The sequence below is a fragment of the Hypanus sabinus genome, chromosome 13 (genome assembly GCF_030144855.1).
Source record: "Hypanus sabinus isolate sHypSab1 chromosome 13, sHypSab1.hap1, whole genome shotgun sequence".
NCBI lineage: Eukaryota > Metazoa > Chordata > Chondrichthyes > Myliobatiformes > Dasyatidae > Hypanus > Hypanus sabinus.
This window is the reverse complement of record NC_082718.1, coordinates 4,082,103-4,099,559: the sequence shown is the minus strand read 5'-3', so window position 1 is coordinate 4,099,559 and position 17,457 is coordinate 4,082,103. Positions and strand designations below refer to the sequence as shown.

General features: G+C 38.2%; 1 protein-coding gene across 1 annotated transcript in view; it reads left to right on the top strand.

Moving 5' to 3' along the window:
- The window catches only part of snd1 (staphylococcal nuclease and tudor domain containing 1), a 990,315-nt gene that overhangs the window by 906,292 nt on the left and 66,566 nt on the right, over positions 1-17,457 (top strand). The window contains exons 21-22 of the mRNA XM_059987006.1: positions 6,598-6,711; positions 16,231-16,434. Coding sequence (XP_059842989.1) covers positions 6,598-6,711; positions 16,231-16,434 — 318 coding nt within the window. The remainder of the gene's footprint in view (positions 1-6,597; positions 6,712-16,230; positions 16,435-17,457) is intronic.

Here is a 17,457-nt window from a genome sequence, read left to right as displayed (position 1 = left end):
TTAGTAGCAGCAGTTCAATGCATTACATAATACATTAATAATAAATAATAATATTAATAATAATAAATAATTAAGTAAACCTGTCAGCAATTCTGTCATTGTTGGAGTGCCTTCAGCTCAAGGATTGCAGCAGTTCAAGTAGGTTCATCTCCACCATACCATGTGAACTAGAGATGGCAACAAATAAGGCCTTACTGTTATCTTCAAATTAATTATTCATACAATGCCTGGGCAAAAGGAAAATAGCTCTGGCTCTGCACCTAATCTCTCATAAGCCAGTTGAATGTGAAGAAAGAAACCAAAAGATATTCTCCCAGATCTGTATGTACTGTATATTGATTTTTTTCCCCTCTACCATTCTAAAACATTCAAGACCTTGCAGATGGCTTATAAATCTGTCCACATGATACACTAAACATGTAGCAACAGAGTTGTGACAGAGCTGATTGGAGCTGTGTCTTTTCATCAGCATCTGTGATTTTGTTTTCCTCCTGTCATTTGTAGCTTATATTCACTTTCATTCTGAATGACTGTGCCTTTACATTTCGGTGTTGCCTCTAATTGTTTCCAAATTTGCTATCATTAGTTGAAGTCATAAGGATGATGAGGATATGGATGAAAATTGTAGAGAAACTGTCAAGGAATTTTGTTGAAATATGAAGCCTTGCATCTTAAATATAGTTCTGTTGCGGAATAGGCACAGTGGGTATATACTGTGGTATATACTGTAATAATTGTAATAACTTATTTATAGACCACTTTTCATACAAACAATGTAGTTCTAAATGCTTTACAAATGGAATAAATTGCAAACATAAAAATAATATAATAGTATCCTAAGTAATAATGTCTTAATATTTCCCCAACCACAATAAATAGACCATATCAAGGCTTTGGGGATTACATAAGAACATTTGATATAATTCTACTTGCATATAGTCTTCACCAACCAATGCTAAAGTTGATGAAGAGATTAATACATTTTGAACAGAGTGTAGGAAGCTGTCATTTGTGATTCTCAAAGACCTGAAATTGTAGAATTCTTCACTGATATTTTAGTCTATTTATTGGAAAAGGTGCCACTTAAAGAAAACCTATAGCAATTGTAGTGGAATACATAAGGCTAAGCACAGTAATGAAGGATAGTCACACATAGTAAGTGTGGAATCCAGCTGATGCTGCAGAATAGAAACTGAGGACGTGCTGCACTTTTATAGAAGCTATCTTTCAGTTTGTGTTGAACTTGAAACCTCTGAGATTTTCCTTTCACTTATGCCTCATAATAGCATGGGATAATTGCAAGAAGAAGTAAAAAATATCAAAAAGATAGAGAAATCAGAAATTATCCTGACAATATTGAATCTGAAGCCCCAGTCCAGAACAGATGTTTGGTCATTTGTGAAACCGTTTGTGCAAATTGAATGCCACTTTTTCCACATTAGAACATTAACACTTCACAAACTTTACTGTGTTTTGGGTTCATGGAATTCACAATGTAAATACAAGCTACTTTTTGCTATTGCCATCTATTCAGCCTGACTTTCTGGCTGGCACACCATTTTAACTGCAGCTGGCTCCAGTCTCAGGTGCTAGGGATACCCAGGCATTTGATCCAGTTGCCATCTGTTTCGCATGGCAAAAGATTGAATGCTTTCAAGACTCTTGGCAGTAATCTCCTGCTCCATGCACTTAGTCCTCTGCCCAAAAAAAATGGTTTTCTTAAGGCAAGCAATTAGTGATATGTCTTCAGGTTGCTCTGTAGCAGCTGTTGGGAGTTTTTTGCATCAGTGCCTGATGCACAGATTGCCTCTGCTCTGACAAATCTTCTCTACAGCTCTCAAGTGGTTCCACGTTGCAGCAAAAGAAAGCCTCTTCAGCTCTGGGGTCTCTGCACACAGCTTTCCCAATCTACGTCAAATGGAAGGGGCTGTCACTCATCCAGGTTCAGAAGTCGAAATGTGACTAGATGGAGTTCTTTCTAAGCTTACTCAATTCTGTTTTTCGTTAGTTTGAAGCTGGGCACCATGTGTTGAAGTGGCAGCCCACTTTTCTTTTATGTGATGAATTTATTGTGTCTTTAAATAAATTTTGCTATCTGGCATTTAAATGAGATTTGGGAGACAATTGCATTCTTCCTCAGCCATGAATTGCTGTTAACCTGTTCCCATTCTTCGCAATAAGTGCTGGTTTCAACTTATATCACTTGCCTTCATCAATTTGTATCTCACCTGCTGAGAAGCTGAGAGAAGCAGAGCCAGGAATGGGCAAAGAATTAGATTGTAATTAGCAGTAATGCTGAATAATGTTTCCTTCATACTGACAGTCCAGGAGAGGCTTTCTTTTAAACTGAATATTTTTCCTAATTACTGTTTTGCTTACATGGATACTAAGTTCGCATTTTGTTCACATTGTCCAAACATCTCTTAGCTTTTGAACATTGCTGATTTTCAGAAGACACATTTTTGAGGCATGAAAATGAAAGGAAGTTGAGTGTGATACATTTGGCCATTGATATATCAAAAGCTTTAGAATCTGATTTTCTTTTGGTTCATGCTCCTTTTTTACAATCAAAGTTCAAAGTACAGAGAAAATTGACAAGATTGGTGCCGAGTCTGGAGCACCTGAGTTATAAGGAAAGTTTGAATAGGTTAGGACTGGATTCCTTGGAATGCAGAAGATTGAGAGGAGATTTGATAGAGGTATACAAAATTGAGGGGTTTAGACAGGGTAAATGTAAGCAGGCTTTTTCCATTGAGGTTGGGTTGAGACTACGACCAGTGATCATGGTTTAAGGGCAAAAGGTGAAAGGGGACCATGAGGAAAAAACTTCTTCACTCAGAGGATCTAGAGAATGTGGAACGAACCACAAGTAGTGCATGTGAGCTCAATTTCAACATTTAAGGGAAGTTTGGATAGATACATAGATAGTAGGGCTATGGTCCGGTACAGGTTGATGGAAGTAAGCAGTTTAAATGTTTTCAGCATGTACTAGTTGGGCTGAAAGGCCTTTTTCTGTACTGTACTTCTCCATGACTGTATGACTCACATTTATTATCAAAAAATGTATACATTATACAATCTTGAGATTTGTCTTCTTACAGGCAGCCACAAAGCAAAGAAACCCAAAATAACCCCAAAAAAGATCCAGATGCACAGTTATGCGGAATTGAAATTTCCTTTTGAAATGCTGCATGTGTGGTGTAGTGGCATCAACACAGATCTTTGAGGTGGATGGTCACAAGTTTGAATCCAGACATCTCCTTGCACACTTTCCATCCGTGTTGGGTTGACCATTGAGCTAGAAACTTGGCCTCATAAAAAAGTCAAATGCTACAGAAATGGCAAAAAAAAATGTTGCCCGAGGGTGAGAAAAGGATCAACAACAACAAAATATGACTTTCAAAATACTGAGCAGTCCCATTTGAGCTGGCCAGTAGTGTGGGAAAAATCAGATAGTGGGAATAGTGTACAAAAGGAATGAAATGTCTGATGTGTGAAAGAAAAGCAAAGATTTTGATGAAGGAATGATTAAAGGACAATATGATTTAATTAATAAATGCCATAGAATTATTTTTGTTGGTTAACTGGCTAAACAATCTGTCAGGTTTCAAGCACTATATAGTGCTTCAAAATAAAATGAAAGAAATGCAATTTCAAATGCTGGAGCAGTACCGGTGTCACTAACATCAGCATTAACTAAACTGCAAAGGAAGCACGAAGAGGAGAGCAGCATTTTGTTCAGGCAATTGTGCAGACTGAAGCCATGTTGAATCACCAGATGGATCTCTTGGTAAATTGTTTTGCAGGAGAGCCCCTGCGGCGACAACTCTGCCACATGCTCACCAGCTCTACAGCAAGTGTTTCCAAGAGGTTTTTGAAAATGATTTGTAATGCCTTTCTAGCAAGGTGATTAATTATTATCAAAAATGTTGCCCTTGATGAAAGCCCTGAGATACTTGAAGATACAATCTTTAGTAATTTTTTTTATTCTGTGATTAATGAGTGGGGGGAATGGAAGGAAGGAATACCTTAAGGACCAGCAGAAAAAATTTTCAAGTGAGCAATTTTCTCTATATAGCAACAGCTTGAGGAACGCCTTTCAATATATTAACAAGTTTAGCATTCATGTGACCACAGAAGCTATAATTTGAAATTCATGCTTTGAGTTGCAGCTACCCTGATTTTAAAGCAATGTACCTAAAAGACCCTTTCCACTCGTTCAACGTGGTGGTAAGGATCAGCCCTAATTGCTTCTATTAGTAGGGTAGAGAATTTTATTATTAATCCTGGAGCATTATTTAAACAATTATCATTAATTTTTCATTTTAAGTAAGCATTTTATAAGACAAGCATCAATTAATCTTATTTTAATAATCTAATATTAGTTTGAATGTACATGAGTTATTACTTCAGCTTCATTGTGTTTGTAAAATACGTAGGTTTATGCATCTTACTGACTTCAATAACAGAATTTTAATGGACACTGACAGAAAACAAAATTAATCTCTGAAATGAATAAAAATGAAGTGCCAAAAAACAAGAGTTCTAGCCTCAGATTTCCAATGAATAGATTAGTAGGTGGTTTTCAAAGGCAATGTATTTGATGCTGCAAACGCTGCAGGAGAGCTCATGGTACAGTTGCTGAACTCAGGAAGAGAGCATCTGAACCTCAATCTTCCCAAAATCTGTAGTTTTGCAGAAACTGTCTTTGAACCACAAACGTCATTTTTAATACAGAATTTAATCCAAAGGCAATCTCACTTCAAATAGCTTTCTGAAGCTTCTTTGTTCATTCTCTATTTGGGATACTTCTAATTTATTCAGTGGTTCTAACTAAACTAAAAATCCCTTTAATGCTAACTCAGATTGAAACGTTCTAACAGTTTCTTGCTATTTGATCAGTGGATGAACACAGCCTGGTTTCCTTTTCCTGATTATATTGTTTATAACACCCTCTCCTCACTGACAATCGACACTAACGTGACAGCGCAACACTATTACAGCTTGGGAGCATCAGAGTTCAGTTCTGGCGCTGTCTGTAATGAGTCTCCTTGTGGAATGTTTGAGTTTTCCCCAAGTGCTCTGATTTCCTCCCACAGTCCAAAGGCATATTGAGTCAGTTAATTGGTCACTGTAAATTGTACTATAACTAGGTTAGGGTTCAATTGGGGTTCATGGGGCTTAAAAACATAGAAAACCTGCTGCACAATACAGGCTCTTAGGCCCACAATGCTGTGCCAAACATGTACTTACTTTAGAAATTACCTAGGGTTACCCATAGCCCTCTATTTTCCTTAGCTCCATGTACCGATCCAGGAGTCTCTTAAAAGACCCTATTGTATCCGCCTCCACCACCGTCGCCGGCAGCCCATTCCACGCACTCAATCCGAATGCGTGGGTTTGCTCGGGCGATGCAGCTCAGAAGGCGAGAAGGACCTAATCCACACTATCACTGAATAAAACAATCACAGGTGTACCTCAAAGTTGTGTGTTTAGCTCACTGCTCTACTCTGTATTCACTACTGTGTGGCTAAGCACAGCTCAAATGCCATTTATAAATTTGCAGATGACACCACGGTTATTGGTAAAATCTCAGATGGTAGTGAGGAAGCATATGGCAATGTGATAGGCTGACAGGTTGAGTGGTGTTGCAACAGCAGCCTCGCACACAACATCAGCAAAACTAAGGAACTGACTGTGGACTTCAGAAAGAGGAAGTCAAGATTGCATGCACCAGTCCTCTTTGAGGGGCCAGCATTTATATAGCACCTGGCCTTCTTGGAGGGCTTATACCATGATCCAGTTAATTATTCACCCTTAAAGAGAAAAGATGATGGGAGGAGGGACAGAATGTTTGGAACATCTAGAAATAATGTGCCATATGATCTTAAAAGCATTACTGTTGAAAAACTTTTAATAAATAATACTTTAGTTACATTTAAAAATTGTTACAACATTTAAATGTATATACTACTCTTAAAACTATTAAACATTTTCTTGAGTAGGCTTACAACCAACAGCCTTAATAAACTTTTACATCCATGCCCAACATTAGACCAAATCATGTTTAAACATCTTCCCGGAACTGCTGACCTATATGGGCCCCATCCAAGAACAGATCTGTGGAGAAAAGAAATATTTCCCTGTCCATTCATGCAAATCTATTTCTCAATTGGCCCTTCTATGAGGTAAAAATCTCTCGTCGCCAAGGGGGAAATCTTTAGAATGCAGGCAGATAATGGATAATGTGGCCAATAGCATTTAATCCAAGAGAGTACTGAGAACGCTGCATATTCTGATTCTAGTTTCTTGTGCATCCTTGATTTCTCTCACAGTGTTATTGGTGGCTATAACTTTTTGCTTCTCAATCCCGAAGTTGTAAAACTTCCTCCTGAGAACTCTTGTTTCTTCAATTCTCTTTTCAAGATATTGAGTAAAATCAACCTCGTCACCCAAATTTGCGTCCTAATGTGTATCCCGGTGTCAATTTTTATCTAATAAAGCTCCTGTGAACACTAAATTGAAGGTGCTATATAAACAAGCTGTTGTTGTATTCACTTCAGTGTGAGATGTGCTAATTGTTGTTCTTTCCTGTAGAGAGAGAATGTGGCATCTACACGTCTAGGTGTTTTGCCGCCTGCGTTCAGCACGAGGGTCCTGCCACCTCAGGCCACAGAATATTCATTTGCATATATCCAGGTGCCACAGGATGTAAGTAAAACCACAAAAAAAAACTGTTTTCAACATGTAAAAGATTTATATTTCATGATGTGTAGGTTTTGCAATCGCTATAATCCCACAATAGAGGTGTAGAATAAATCATAACCAACTTCTTCTTAAGCCCATCACCTCTAGTAGGTCACCAACAACAGCTCGTCAGAGTCCTCTGTTGGCATTACTGCAAAGCTAGGTTTTAATGGGATGGGATTACTCAGCCCCTGCCCAACCCTCCTCCTTTCGCAGCTGGGTTTGGGGCTGTCCATGCAGAGTTAAATCCACAGCCTGACATTACATAATAATTGCTGGCTGGTCCTGTAAAAAATATAAATAAATATTCTTTAGTGTTGTAAAATAAGCTGGTTATCTGATATTCTTAACCGTAACTTCCTATCGCTCTCAACACTCATGATCAGCATTAATGCCTGTTATCTTCAAGATAGACAAAGAAAAGCTTTAAAGATTGTTATTGGAATTGAAATTAAAGCAAAATGCTAAGAATATTGAGAAGGAAAGGGTACCATCTGTTGAAAGAGAAACAGTTAAAGTTTCAGTTTGAAAACCTCTTGAGTGTTTCCAACATTTCCTATTTCTGTTTCAGACTTCTAGTGGTTACGTTTCTTTAGATTTTCATTGTGAGTTTTTGTTCAAATGATGAATATTTAGTTATACCTTGGGCAAAAGTTCCAATGTACTTTCCTAATACAGTGGGGGGAAAAATGTATCTACCTGTGTCATATAACCATATAACAATTACAGCACGGAAACAGGCCATCTCAGTCCTTCTAGTCCGTGCCGACGCTTACACTCACCTAGTCCCACCTACCAGCGCTCAGCCCATAACCCTCCTTTCCTTTCCTGTCCATATACCTATCCAATTTTTTTTTAAATGACAAAGTCGAACCTGCCTCTACCACTTCTACTGGAAGCTCGTTCCACACAGCTACCACTCTCTGAGTAAAGAAGTCATATTCAACATCTTCCACTCAACCAGAAACACATCAATTAAATCACTAATAGAATCAGAGGAAATTTAAGACATAGATGAAGGACATTTGGCCTACTGTATCTGTACTAGTTCACAAAGGAGCTACTCACTTGAAACTTACCTTTATGTATAAGATCCATAAGTTTGCAGATCATAGCTCCTCAAGTACGCATCTTAGTTTTCTCTAAATATGACGATTGTTTCAACCGCCATCATCCTTTTGGGCCCTCATCTCTCTCTGGGTGAAATGGGTTTTCCCCCGCCTTTGCACTGATCCTTCTATAAGTCTGTCTTTTTGGGTAAAGGGTTTTTGACCCTCTGCTCTGGCGCTAGGTCCTTTCAGTTGATTCTTTGTAAGCCCTATAATTGTATACACCTCAACCTTTACCTTTTGAAAATAGCCCTGACTTACATAATCTTTCCTCAAAACTACAATTTTACAGTCCTTGCAACAGGGACTACAAAACTTCTTTGTACCCTCTCTGCTCCAAGTGTATCTTTCCTACAATATGATGACCAGAACTGTATTCAGTATTCAAACAATGGTCTATTCTTATATACACTCAGTAGCCACCTTATTAAGTACAGGAGTGGGTTCTGGTGTGGTCTTCTGCTGCTGTAGACCATCTACTTCAGGGTTCAGCTTGTGCATTCAGAGATGCTCTTCTGCACACCACTGTTGTAACTCATGGTTATTTGAGTTACTGTCGCCTTCCTGTCAGCTTGAATCAATCTGGCTGTTCTCTTAGCAAGACATTTTTTTCCCCATAGAGCAGCTGTTCATTGGATTTTTTTTTGTTCTTAGATCATTCTATGTAAATTCTAGATACCATTGTGTTTGAAACTACCTCGTCTGGCATCAATAATCATTCCATGGTTAAAGTCACTTAGATCACATTTCTTCTCCATTCTACTGTTTGGTCTGAACAACAATTGAACCCCTTGACTATGTCTGCATGCTTTTAAGGTTCAAAGGTTAATTTATTACAAAAGTATACAACTCTGAAATGCTTCTTCTCCAGATAGCCACAAAACAAAGTAGGAAAAGAACGGCAACATGATCATCAACCCTCCCTCCAAATCCTCCTCCCCTGCACAAAAAAATGAACAAAAATGGAACAGGACCATTGATTTCCCCCCCCCCCACCCTCAAATCCCCCTCCCCCTCATAAAAAAGAGAAAGATTGGGTGAAAAGCACAGCATATACACTGAGTTGCTGCCACATGATTAGCTGATTAGATATTTGCTTTAATGAGCAGGTCGAGGTGTACCTAATACAAGTGCCACTGAGTGTATGTTTCCAGAGTGATATTCTACCCTTTGCTAAAACAAAACATCCTGTTTGCCCTTTTACTAATTTTATTGACCTGCCCCGTCACCTTTAAGGATCTGTGAGGTTCAGGTCTCAAATTGTTCACATCAATCAATATCCTCCTTTCTTTGTGTAATTCCCTTGCTCTTTGGGACCTCTGCAAATTCATTACTTCCCACACAGCTATATTTAATTTCATTTGCCATTTCCTGTCCAAATGACAAGACCACCCATATATTCCTGCAGACTCAAGATTTCCTCCCCAATGACAACAACCTTGAAAATTTTCCTCTTCTCTGTTTTTCAAAGATGTATTCAATACTGCTAGATACTTTTGTTTTTTTTTTAACAATAGCCATTTCTCCCATTGTCTTCCAGTATTCATTTCCACTGTTGTGCACCAAATCTGTGATTAATTCTAGAAAGTAGGGTAGAGGAAGCTTTAATCTTCTTTCTGATGGGACAACAGAGTTTCTTGCATTAGCATCTCTTGACCTAAACCAATGAGGAATCACTGGAAGTGGGCAGTTAATTGGAACTCGATACTGGTTCCGTTATCAAATCAACATTATTAATGTTTGTTTTGTTTAATAAAGGACCTTCTCTTTTTAAATTCATTTATGGAATGTGACCACCACTGATAAGGTTAGCAGTTATTGCCCATCCCATTATCTTTGAGCAGAGAAGCCAGGTTCTTTCAAAATGCTGCATTCCTTTAAAGTATAAATAGCAGGAGGAAACATTTTACTTTCAAATCTACCTGCTTACTTTCCCTTGTCAACACTGGCCTTTATTTTCACCTCTTTTTGCTGTTGGTAATTAGATACTGTCACATATCAGGCTATAAAAATCTCCAGATTGTAAAAGGAAAATAAATTCCACTCTAGGACACAAGAAAAAAAGGATTATATGGATTAGGGCATAGTGTGAATGGTCATGTTTTCAACACTATAATAATGAGGGAAGAGTTTTTTTTTGGATGCCATATTTGGAAGTCAGTATTTTGAAATTGTTTTGTAAATTATAAGGCTTCTAGCCACTGGGGAATATCATTGCATCTTCAAAGCGACACTTATCAACTGTCCTACAGCATGCTCATTGTACTAAAGAGCATTTGGTTCCCTAGCAACCTTCAGTTGATTCCATTAGACCCTCTTTTATAATTTGCAAGTATAATGAATGTGTACCTCCTGAGGGAATTACTAATTTATATATTTAATTGAAGTCATAACAGTAAATAGTTAATTAAAGTAGGTTCATTTGGTTTAAGGCATTTCTTTTCTTTCCTGCCTTTCTTCTTGGGAAAGATTAGGTTGCAGAAATTGAATTAGGAGCCACATCTTACTGTCTGTAGAAATGCTTCTAACTTACTGAATTTAGGGCTTCTTTCCTCAACTTCTTCCCACATATACACAGCACAGTGTTGAGAGGTAAAAATGTTCTCACTGAATAGGTGGGTGTTAAAAATATTTCTGAAAATCTCAGTTTCAATTTTAGACATATTGTTTTTCCATCATCTTTTATAAGCACTGACTTGCCAATGCTTCACAACTGAGTGCCAGCCAGCCCTCTGATCCAGTTTGCCATTTTAAATGTAGGAATCTAGATAATAATTGCAAGTTATTTGATAATGAGATTCACCTCAGCTGAATGTTACACTGTGATCTTATAATGTCCACCCTCATTCACACTGCCGTAGCTTTCTCTTTCATTCATTTAGAGAGGGAAAACTGAATGCCCATTCCTCTACAGATGCAATTCTAGGTGGTATTCAGATATTAGACTGGCATTCACACAGAAACAAGCTAACTTGTCTATGCCATCTAAGGTATACATTTGAGCTAGTCCCATTTGCCTGCATTTAGCCAATATCCCTCTAGCCCTTTTCTATCCATGGACCTGTCCAATTATCTTTTAATCATTGTAACTGTAACCGCCTCTATAGCTTCATTCCATGTAAATTACTCCTCCAGTCTCAGTAACATCCTCATGAATTTTCTCTGCATCCCTTCCAGCTTAGTAACATTCTTCGTGTAGGTGGGTGACCAAAACTGCACACAGTACTCCCAAGTGTGGAGTACGTACCAATGACTTGTACCATTGTAACATGACATTCCACATTCCATACTCATTGGAGACACAAATGTGGAAATCTGAAGCAACACATAAAAAATCCTTATCCGGAAACCTTGACCGCCTGTTTCTCTCCATAAGGTGTTGCCCAACCTGCCCTGCCTGACGAAGGCAAGCATGACAAATGGATTCTTCACCACCCTGTCCACCGGTGTCGCCACTTTTAGGGATGTGATCAGCATGCAAAGTACAGAGTTGTGGCGACCCATTTCCTAGCACATTCGAACCGGCTCACAAATAGCCAGCGCGCCGGCATAAAGGCCAGTCCCAAAAGGGCGCCAGGTCTGCTTCACCAACAAAGGGAAAAGCCTGCACGGGATTGTGAGTACGTGCCCCCTACAGCATCCGCGCCCGGATCAGGGAGGCTTTAAAGCGAAGCCGCAAAGTTCGAATAAAATCTTCTTTAACCGCAGTTTACCGACTCCGTGTCGGTATTTTAGTGCTGCGTATAGCACACCGCTACAGACTCACAATTAACTAAAACCTGATCTGTGGCCATTAGTTTTGTATAAAGTTGGTGCTATTACCTTTTCGCAAGAAAGTAATATGAAAAGTAAAAGTAAAAGAAAGTAAAATGAAATTCAAATGCTGGGAATCCAAAATAGAAGCAGACAATACTGTTTTCTGAAGTATAAGCAGCATCAGTGGAAGGAGAAATAGAATTCAGGATCCTTTGTCAGAACTGGAAAAGAGAAAAAAATGCAAGTTAGTTTTCAGTAGTACAGGGAGGGAGGGATGAGTAGAACAAAGAGAAATCTCTGATGAGAGCACGTGCATTAACAGGGGCAACTGTTAGCACATTTGTTTAACACCAACACATTTGTTCATGTAATGTGTTGTAATTGCAAGGCTGTGGGATATGCTCTGCAGGCTACACTATACAAATATATTGCCTCCCTGTGGAATGTTTCCAACATTTTTTTAAAGTTGAATTTTGAGATTTGTTTCCAGAAAGTGAAACATTTTGTTCCAGTGAAAGAATTTATTTGCTATTTACAAGTGCTTTAGAATCTGTGCAATACTTTTGAAGTATGAACACAATTCAATGGCTTGGTGAAAATCAAGTTGCTTTTTTTTCCTCTCATTGTCTGAACAGAGCTCTTGATGGGGCCATCAGAATTTTTGCAGTGCTCCAACGCTGAAACTTCGATTTCTCTGCCTCTGCTTTCATATCCCCCCCAACTTCCTCGTCCTCACTCCAACCCTTCAAAACACTTTATCAAATTAAGGACTCCAAATGTGGTATCACCAATGCCTTATAAAGCATTAACATTACTTTATATCCTTACTTTTATATTTTAGTCCAGTCAAAATGAATACCTGAATGAATCAGCCATGATGGAATGGAGGAACAGACATGATGGGCTGAATGGCCTAATTGTGCTCCTATATCTTATGATCATATTTACCTTACTTACCAACAAATCAACCTGCAATTTAAAGTTTAAGGGAATCATGCATAAGGACGCTCAAGTTCTTTTGTATCTCTGATTTCTGAATTTGCTCTGTTTAGAAAATAAGTCTACATTTTTATTTTTTCTACCATACACTTCCCTGCACTGTATTAGGTCTGCCACCTTTTTGTTTATTCTTCTGATCTATCCTTACCTTCGTCACCATTAATTGCCCCTCTACTTGTTGTCATATGATGCGCAAACCTGGCATCAAAGCTATCAATTCCATCATCCAAATGTCTGACATATAATGTGAAAAGAAGTAGTCCCAATACCGACCCCTACGGAACACCACTTCTGACTGGCAGCCAACCAAAATAGGCTTCATTTATTCCGATTCTTTGCCTCCTTTCAGTTAGCCAATCTTTGATCCATAATAGCATTTTTCGTGTAATACCCTGGGCTGAAAATCAAAGTAAACAACATCAACCGACTTCAAATTCTACTGGATTTCCCTTTAAATACAGACTTCAGCCTATTTTATCCTGTGCCTTCAAGTATCCTAAACCTCATTCTTAATAATGCAGTCCAACATCTTACCAACTACTGATGTCAGGTCCATAATTTCCTGTCTTGAGTGACATTTGCAATTTTCCAGTCTTCCAGAACTATTCTAGAATCTAGTGATTCTTGAAAGGTCACTACTGATGCCTCCACAATCTCCTCAGCTCCCTCTTTCAAAACTATGAGGTGCAGTCCATCTGGCCCTGGTAACTTACCAATCTTCAGACATTAAAAATTCCCAAGCAGCTTCGCCTTGTAATAGTGATTACACTCCTGCCTCTTGATACTCGCAAATTTCTGGCATTTTGATAGTGTCTTCCACAGTGAAGACTGACACAAAATACTTAGTGATTTTGTCCTTCATTTCTTTGTCACCCATTATTATCTCTCCTGCATAATCTTCTAGCAGTCCAATATCTACTCCCATCTCTCTTTTACTTTTTATATATCTGAAAAATCTTTTGGTATCCTCTTATAAATTATGAGCTAGCTTACCTTCATATTTCATCTTTTACCTCCTTGGTGCTTTTTAGTTGTCTTCTGTTGGTTTTTAAAAGCTTCCTAATCCTCCAGTTTCCCACTGTTCTTTGCGACATTGTATGTCCTCTCTTTTGTTTTAATGCTGTCTTTGACTTCCCTTATCAGCCACAGTTGTGTCTTCCTCCCTGTTGAATGCTACAACAATTTTGAGATGAATCTATTCATCCAATTTTCTCCCAGGATCTCCAGCCATTGCTCTTTTCGTCATCTCTATTAATTCCCCCTTGCAATCAACTTTGGCCAATTCCTTTCTCATGCCTCTGTAGTTCCCTTTAGTCTGATAGGTTCTCTGCCTCAAACAGCAGGGTGTTAGAGCAGATAATGAACTGCCTTCGTTCCTTCCTGCATGAAGTAGTGTCGAAATCTAACAATAAATTACCTGGCAAAAAATGATCAAAAATCACTGCTTTCTGACTCGGCATCTTTTGATGCAAATGGATAACACAAGCACATACAACTGATTGCATTCAAAAACTGTTCGTTCTAAGCACAGTGTAGTTTCTAACAGCCACACAAGTGTACATGACTGACACTAGTTAGAAACTGTTTAGTAACAGTCTCCAGTTCCAATTAATTGCCATAGTATCCCAAATAAATGAAGGAAATCGAATTGAATTGATTTTATCCCAGCTATTTTCTTGATTAGATTTTGTTCTTTAAGAGTTGTCCCAAATAAGGGGCTGTCCTGTTAAACCGATGGTCTAATTAACTGGAATCCACTACTGATGTTTGTCTGTCTTTGTTGTGTTTCTTTGATTCTACTGTGAATGCCTGCATGAAACTGAATTTTGGGGCAGTGGGGACAATATGGACTTTGGTAATAAATTTACTTTGAACTTACCATAAACATCCGAACTGCTGAGAATATTTTCAGGTTTCCCTGCTTTTATTTCAAATACTCAATAGCTGCAGTTTCTTGTTTTTGGAAAACAGAGCATGAGTCAGACTTGTTATTTCAACATGATTTTCTAACTAAAGCTATTTAGTTGTATGTAGTTCCTAAGGGTATTGTGATATACTGATCCTACCACTGTCCAAATAATGTGTCTCAGTGGCAGTCTCTGGGGAGTATGGCTTACTATGGCAATGTGAGCCAGTCATTAAGACCTTGATATAACATCCCATCCTCATCTGTCAAAAGTGCAGGACCCTTTCAGATATGTTCAATTTGCAAATTGGGACCTGCATCCACAATTGTAGGAACAGTGGCAACTGAGGTAAACTGATGGTTCAGGCCATGAATTACTTAGAATCCTCACATACTTCCCTTGGAGAACAATGTGAAGTAGCAGAAATGTTTGCAAACTGATAATTGGGAAAAAAAGGACTTTATTTCTGTGCTAACTTCTGAGATCCTTTTGTTCCAAACAAGGAAATACAGTCACTATTACAATGTGGTGCCCATAATGCTCATGGGAACAGCAATATGATTCTGAGCATACATCCCATTTCCAAAATGTAGAATTAAGTGTAAGTTATGGGTGGTATTGAGTTGAACTTGGCCCATATTTCAATGTCTTCCCCCTCCACCCATCCCTGCACTCGTCCTGTTGCGATATTATCTTTTTGCATTTATTTGGATCCAGTAATCTCAAGACCTCACCTCCATGGCTGTGCTGTTAATCACAAGAGACAAGTACACTTAGGCAATGCAAGTTGAAGCTCCTTCTCTTGACCCTTGACCTGTTCACTGTTTACATGTATCTCTGACAATAAGTGGTAATTAAAATTAATGGGATTACTTTTAATTTACTAGATTACTTTAAGAAATAGATTTATTCCAAAGCACCCTAACTTACTGTTGATTAGTTTAAAAACAAATAATTCTAGTAAATTAAAGAAAAAATAAGTTCAGGTGGTTTAATAATAGTTGGTGACTTCTATGTTGACAGTACTTTCACTGTACAGTGAGTTGCTACAGAATTTCAGAGATTTTACACTAGAACTGGCTATTAATTTCTCAAGATGTGCCAGCTATTACTCGCCCTGATCTAGCCCATTGTCCAGAACACTAGGACTAACTCTCTTGCTTGACTTTAAGTACCAGAAGATCTTTTACATTTACATGGGAGACCAGTTCAGACATCCTCAGCACTGTACCTGAATGTCAATGTAAAATATGCTCAAATTTCTGGGGTGGCTCTTGAAACCAAACCCTACTGATTTGGAAGTTTCAGTCTAAACCTCAATTGACAGTGGAAAATGCGACAAGAAAGGTGGAACTAGATGTGATTAATATACATGTGCATTTTGCATTATGTAGTTGAGGATAAGAAAGAAGCATTTATAAATATTTGGGAATTTCACAGTGCAATACATCAATGACCTTTCTCTGACTATTAACTATCTTTAACTATCTGGTAGGAACATTGGTCTTATGTGGTTCCTTATTACAATTTATCTGATCTCTAGTGGGCTTCTTGTATTGATTAGGCACAAATACCATAGGGATATTGTATGCTAGAATTTGGAACCAGATTCCACTCTCCATCACGGAGGTTGGAAAACAATTACTCCTGATGAGTTCTGTGGGCAGTTATGACCTACTGCTAATAAACAAATATGGTCTTTTATCTTTCAGGAAGATGCTAGAGCCGATGCAATTGACAGTGTTGTCAGAGACATTCAAAATACTCAGTGCCTGCTGAATGTTGAATTTGGAGGACCCACTTGCTCATATGTTACGCTGCAGTTTTCTGATACAAAGGACGATGTAGGTCTCGGACTAGTCAAGGAGGGGCTTGTGATGGTGGATGTGCGTAAAGAGAAACACTTGCAGAAGGTGGTAAGTGATCTCGTAATGATTGATGTGCTGCTTCAAGCGAGATTGATTTTTTATTCTGATGTAAAACACTACCGATATATTTTATGACAATAAATAAAGCAAGAGTACAGGACATTAAACTCTTTGAAGTTTAAGAGAAAGGGGTGAATCTGTGGAATACAGGTTATATGATCATGAATTTTCAGGTTGGAGGAATGGGCACCATAGTATTACAACAACTTTCTACTGTATATTACAGCAATGTCAATACTTCAAAATTATTTTATTGGCTACAAAGTTCTTTAGGATGTACACAGGTCTAGTAAGGTACTTATAGTGAATACCTTTTTTAAGCAGGTGAAACATATTGATATATAAATAGATAAAATATTGGAAAGCCTTCAGCAGGTCAGACAGCATATGTGGAGACACAAACATTTCAGCTCCGTGACTTTCAGCAGTATTTTCATCAACCTGGATTATTGATTCTATTTTGCAGGCACAATATGCGAATACACTTCCAGCATTTTCTGTATTTTTTTTTCAGATTTTAAGCATCTTTACCTTGTTCCTTTTGAATCTCTATCCTGATTCAGCCTTGATTCTTAGCACTGACCCAAAACCAAACCTTATGAGAGACTTTTTTATGGTATTGCAGCAGTGGGGGAACAGAGTGACAGCTGATGGAAACATACCAATTGAATTGAAGCAAAATGTTATATGTGTCAGCAGATACGTGCAAGGGAATGTTTTGTAATGTCTATCCTCTGCTTCCTAATGGCTTGGTTGTTTAAATTTGTTGGCTGCCAACTGGCCTGATGTATGAGTCTCTGTAGTAATTGGAAATTACTCCTGTCACATGTTTGCAATTAGAGCGACTCAGATGCATTGCATGAAAGGATGATGGAAGCACATTCAATGGTGACTCAATAAGGGAATTGGACAAATTCTTGAAAGCAAGACTTATGTATTCATGTGTCTAACAGCCTCTTAAATACTACTATTGTACCTGGACGCAAGTGAAGTCTTTGGAAAGGGTGCAGA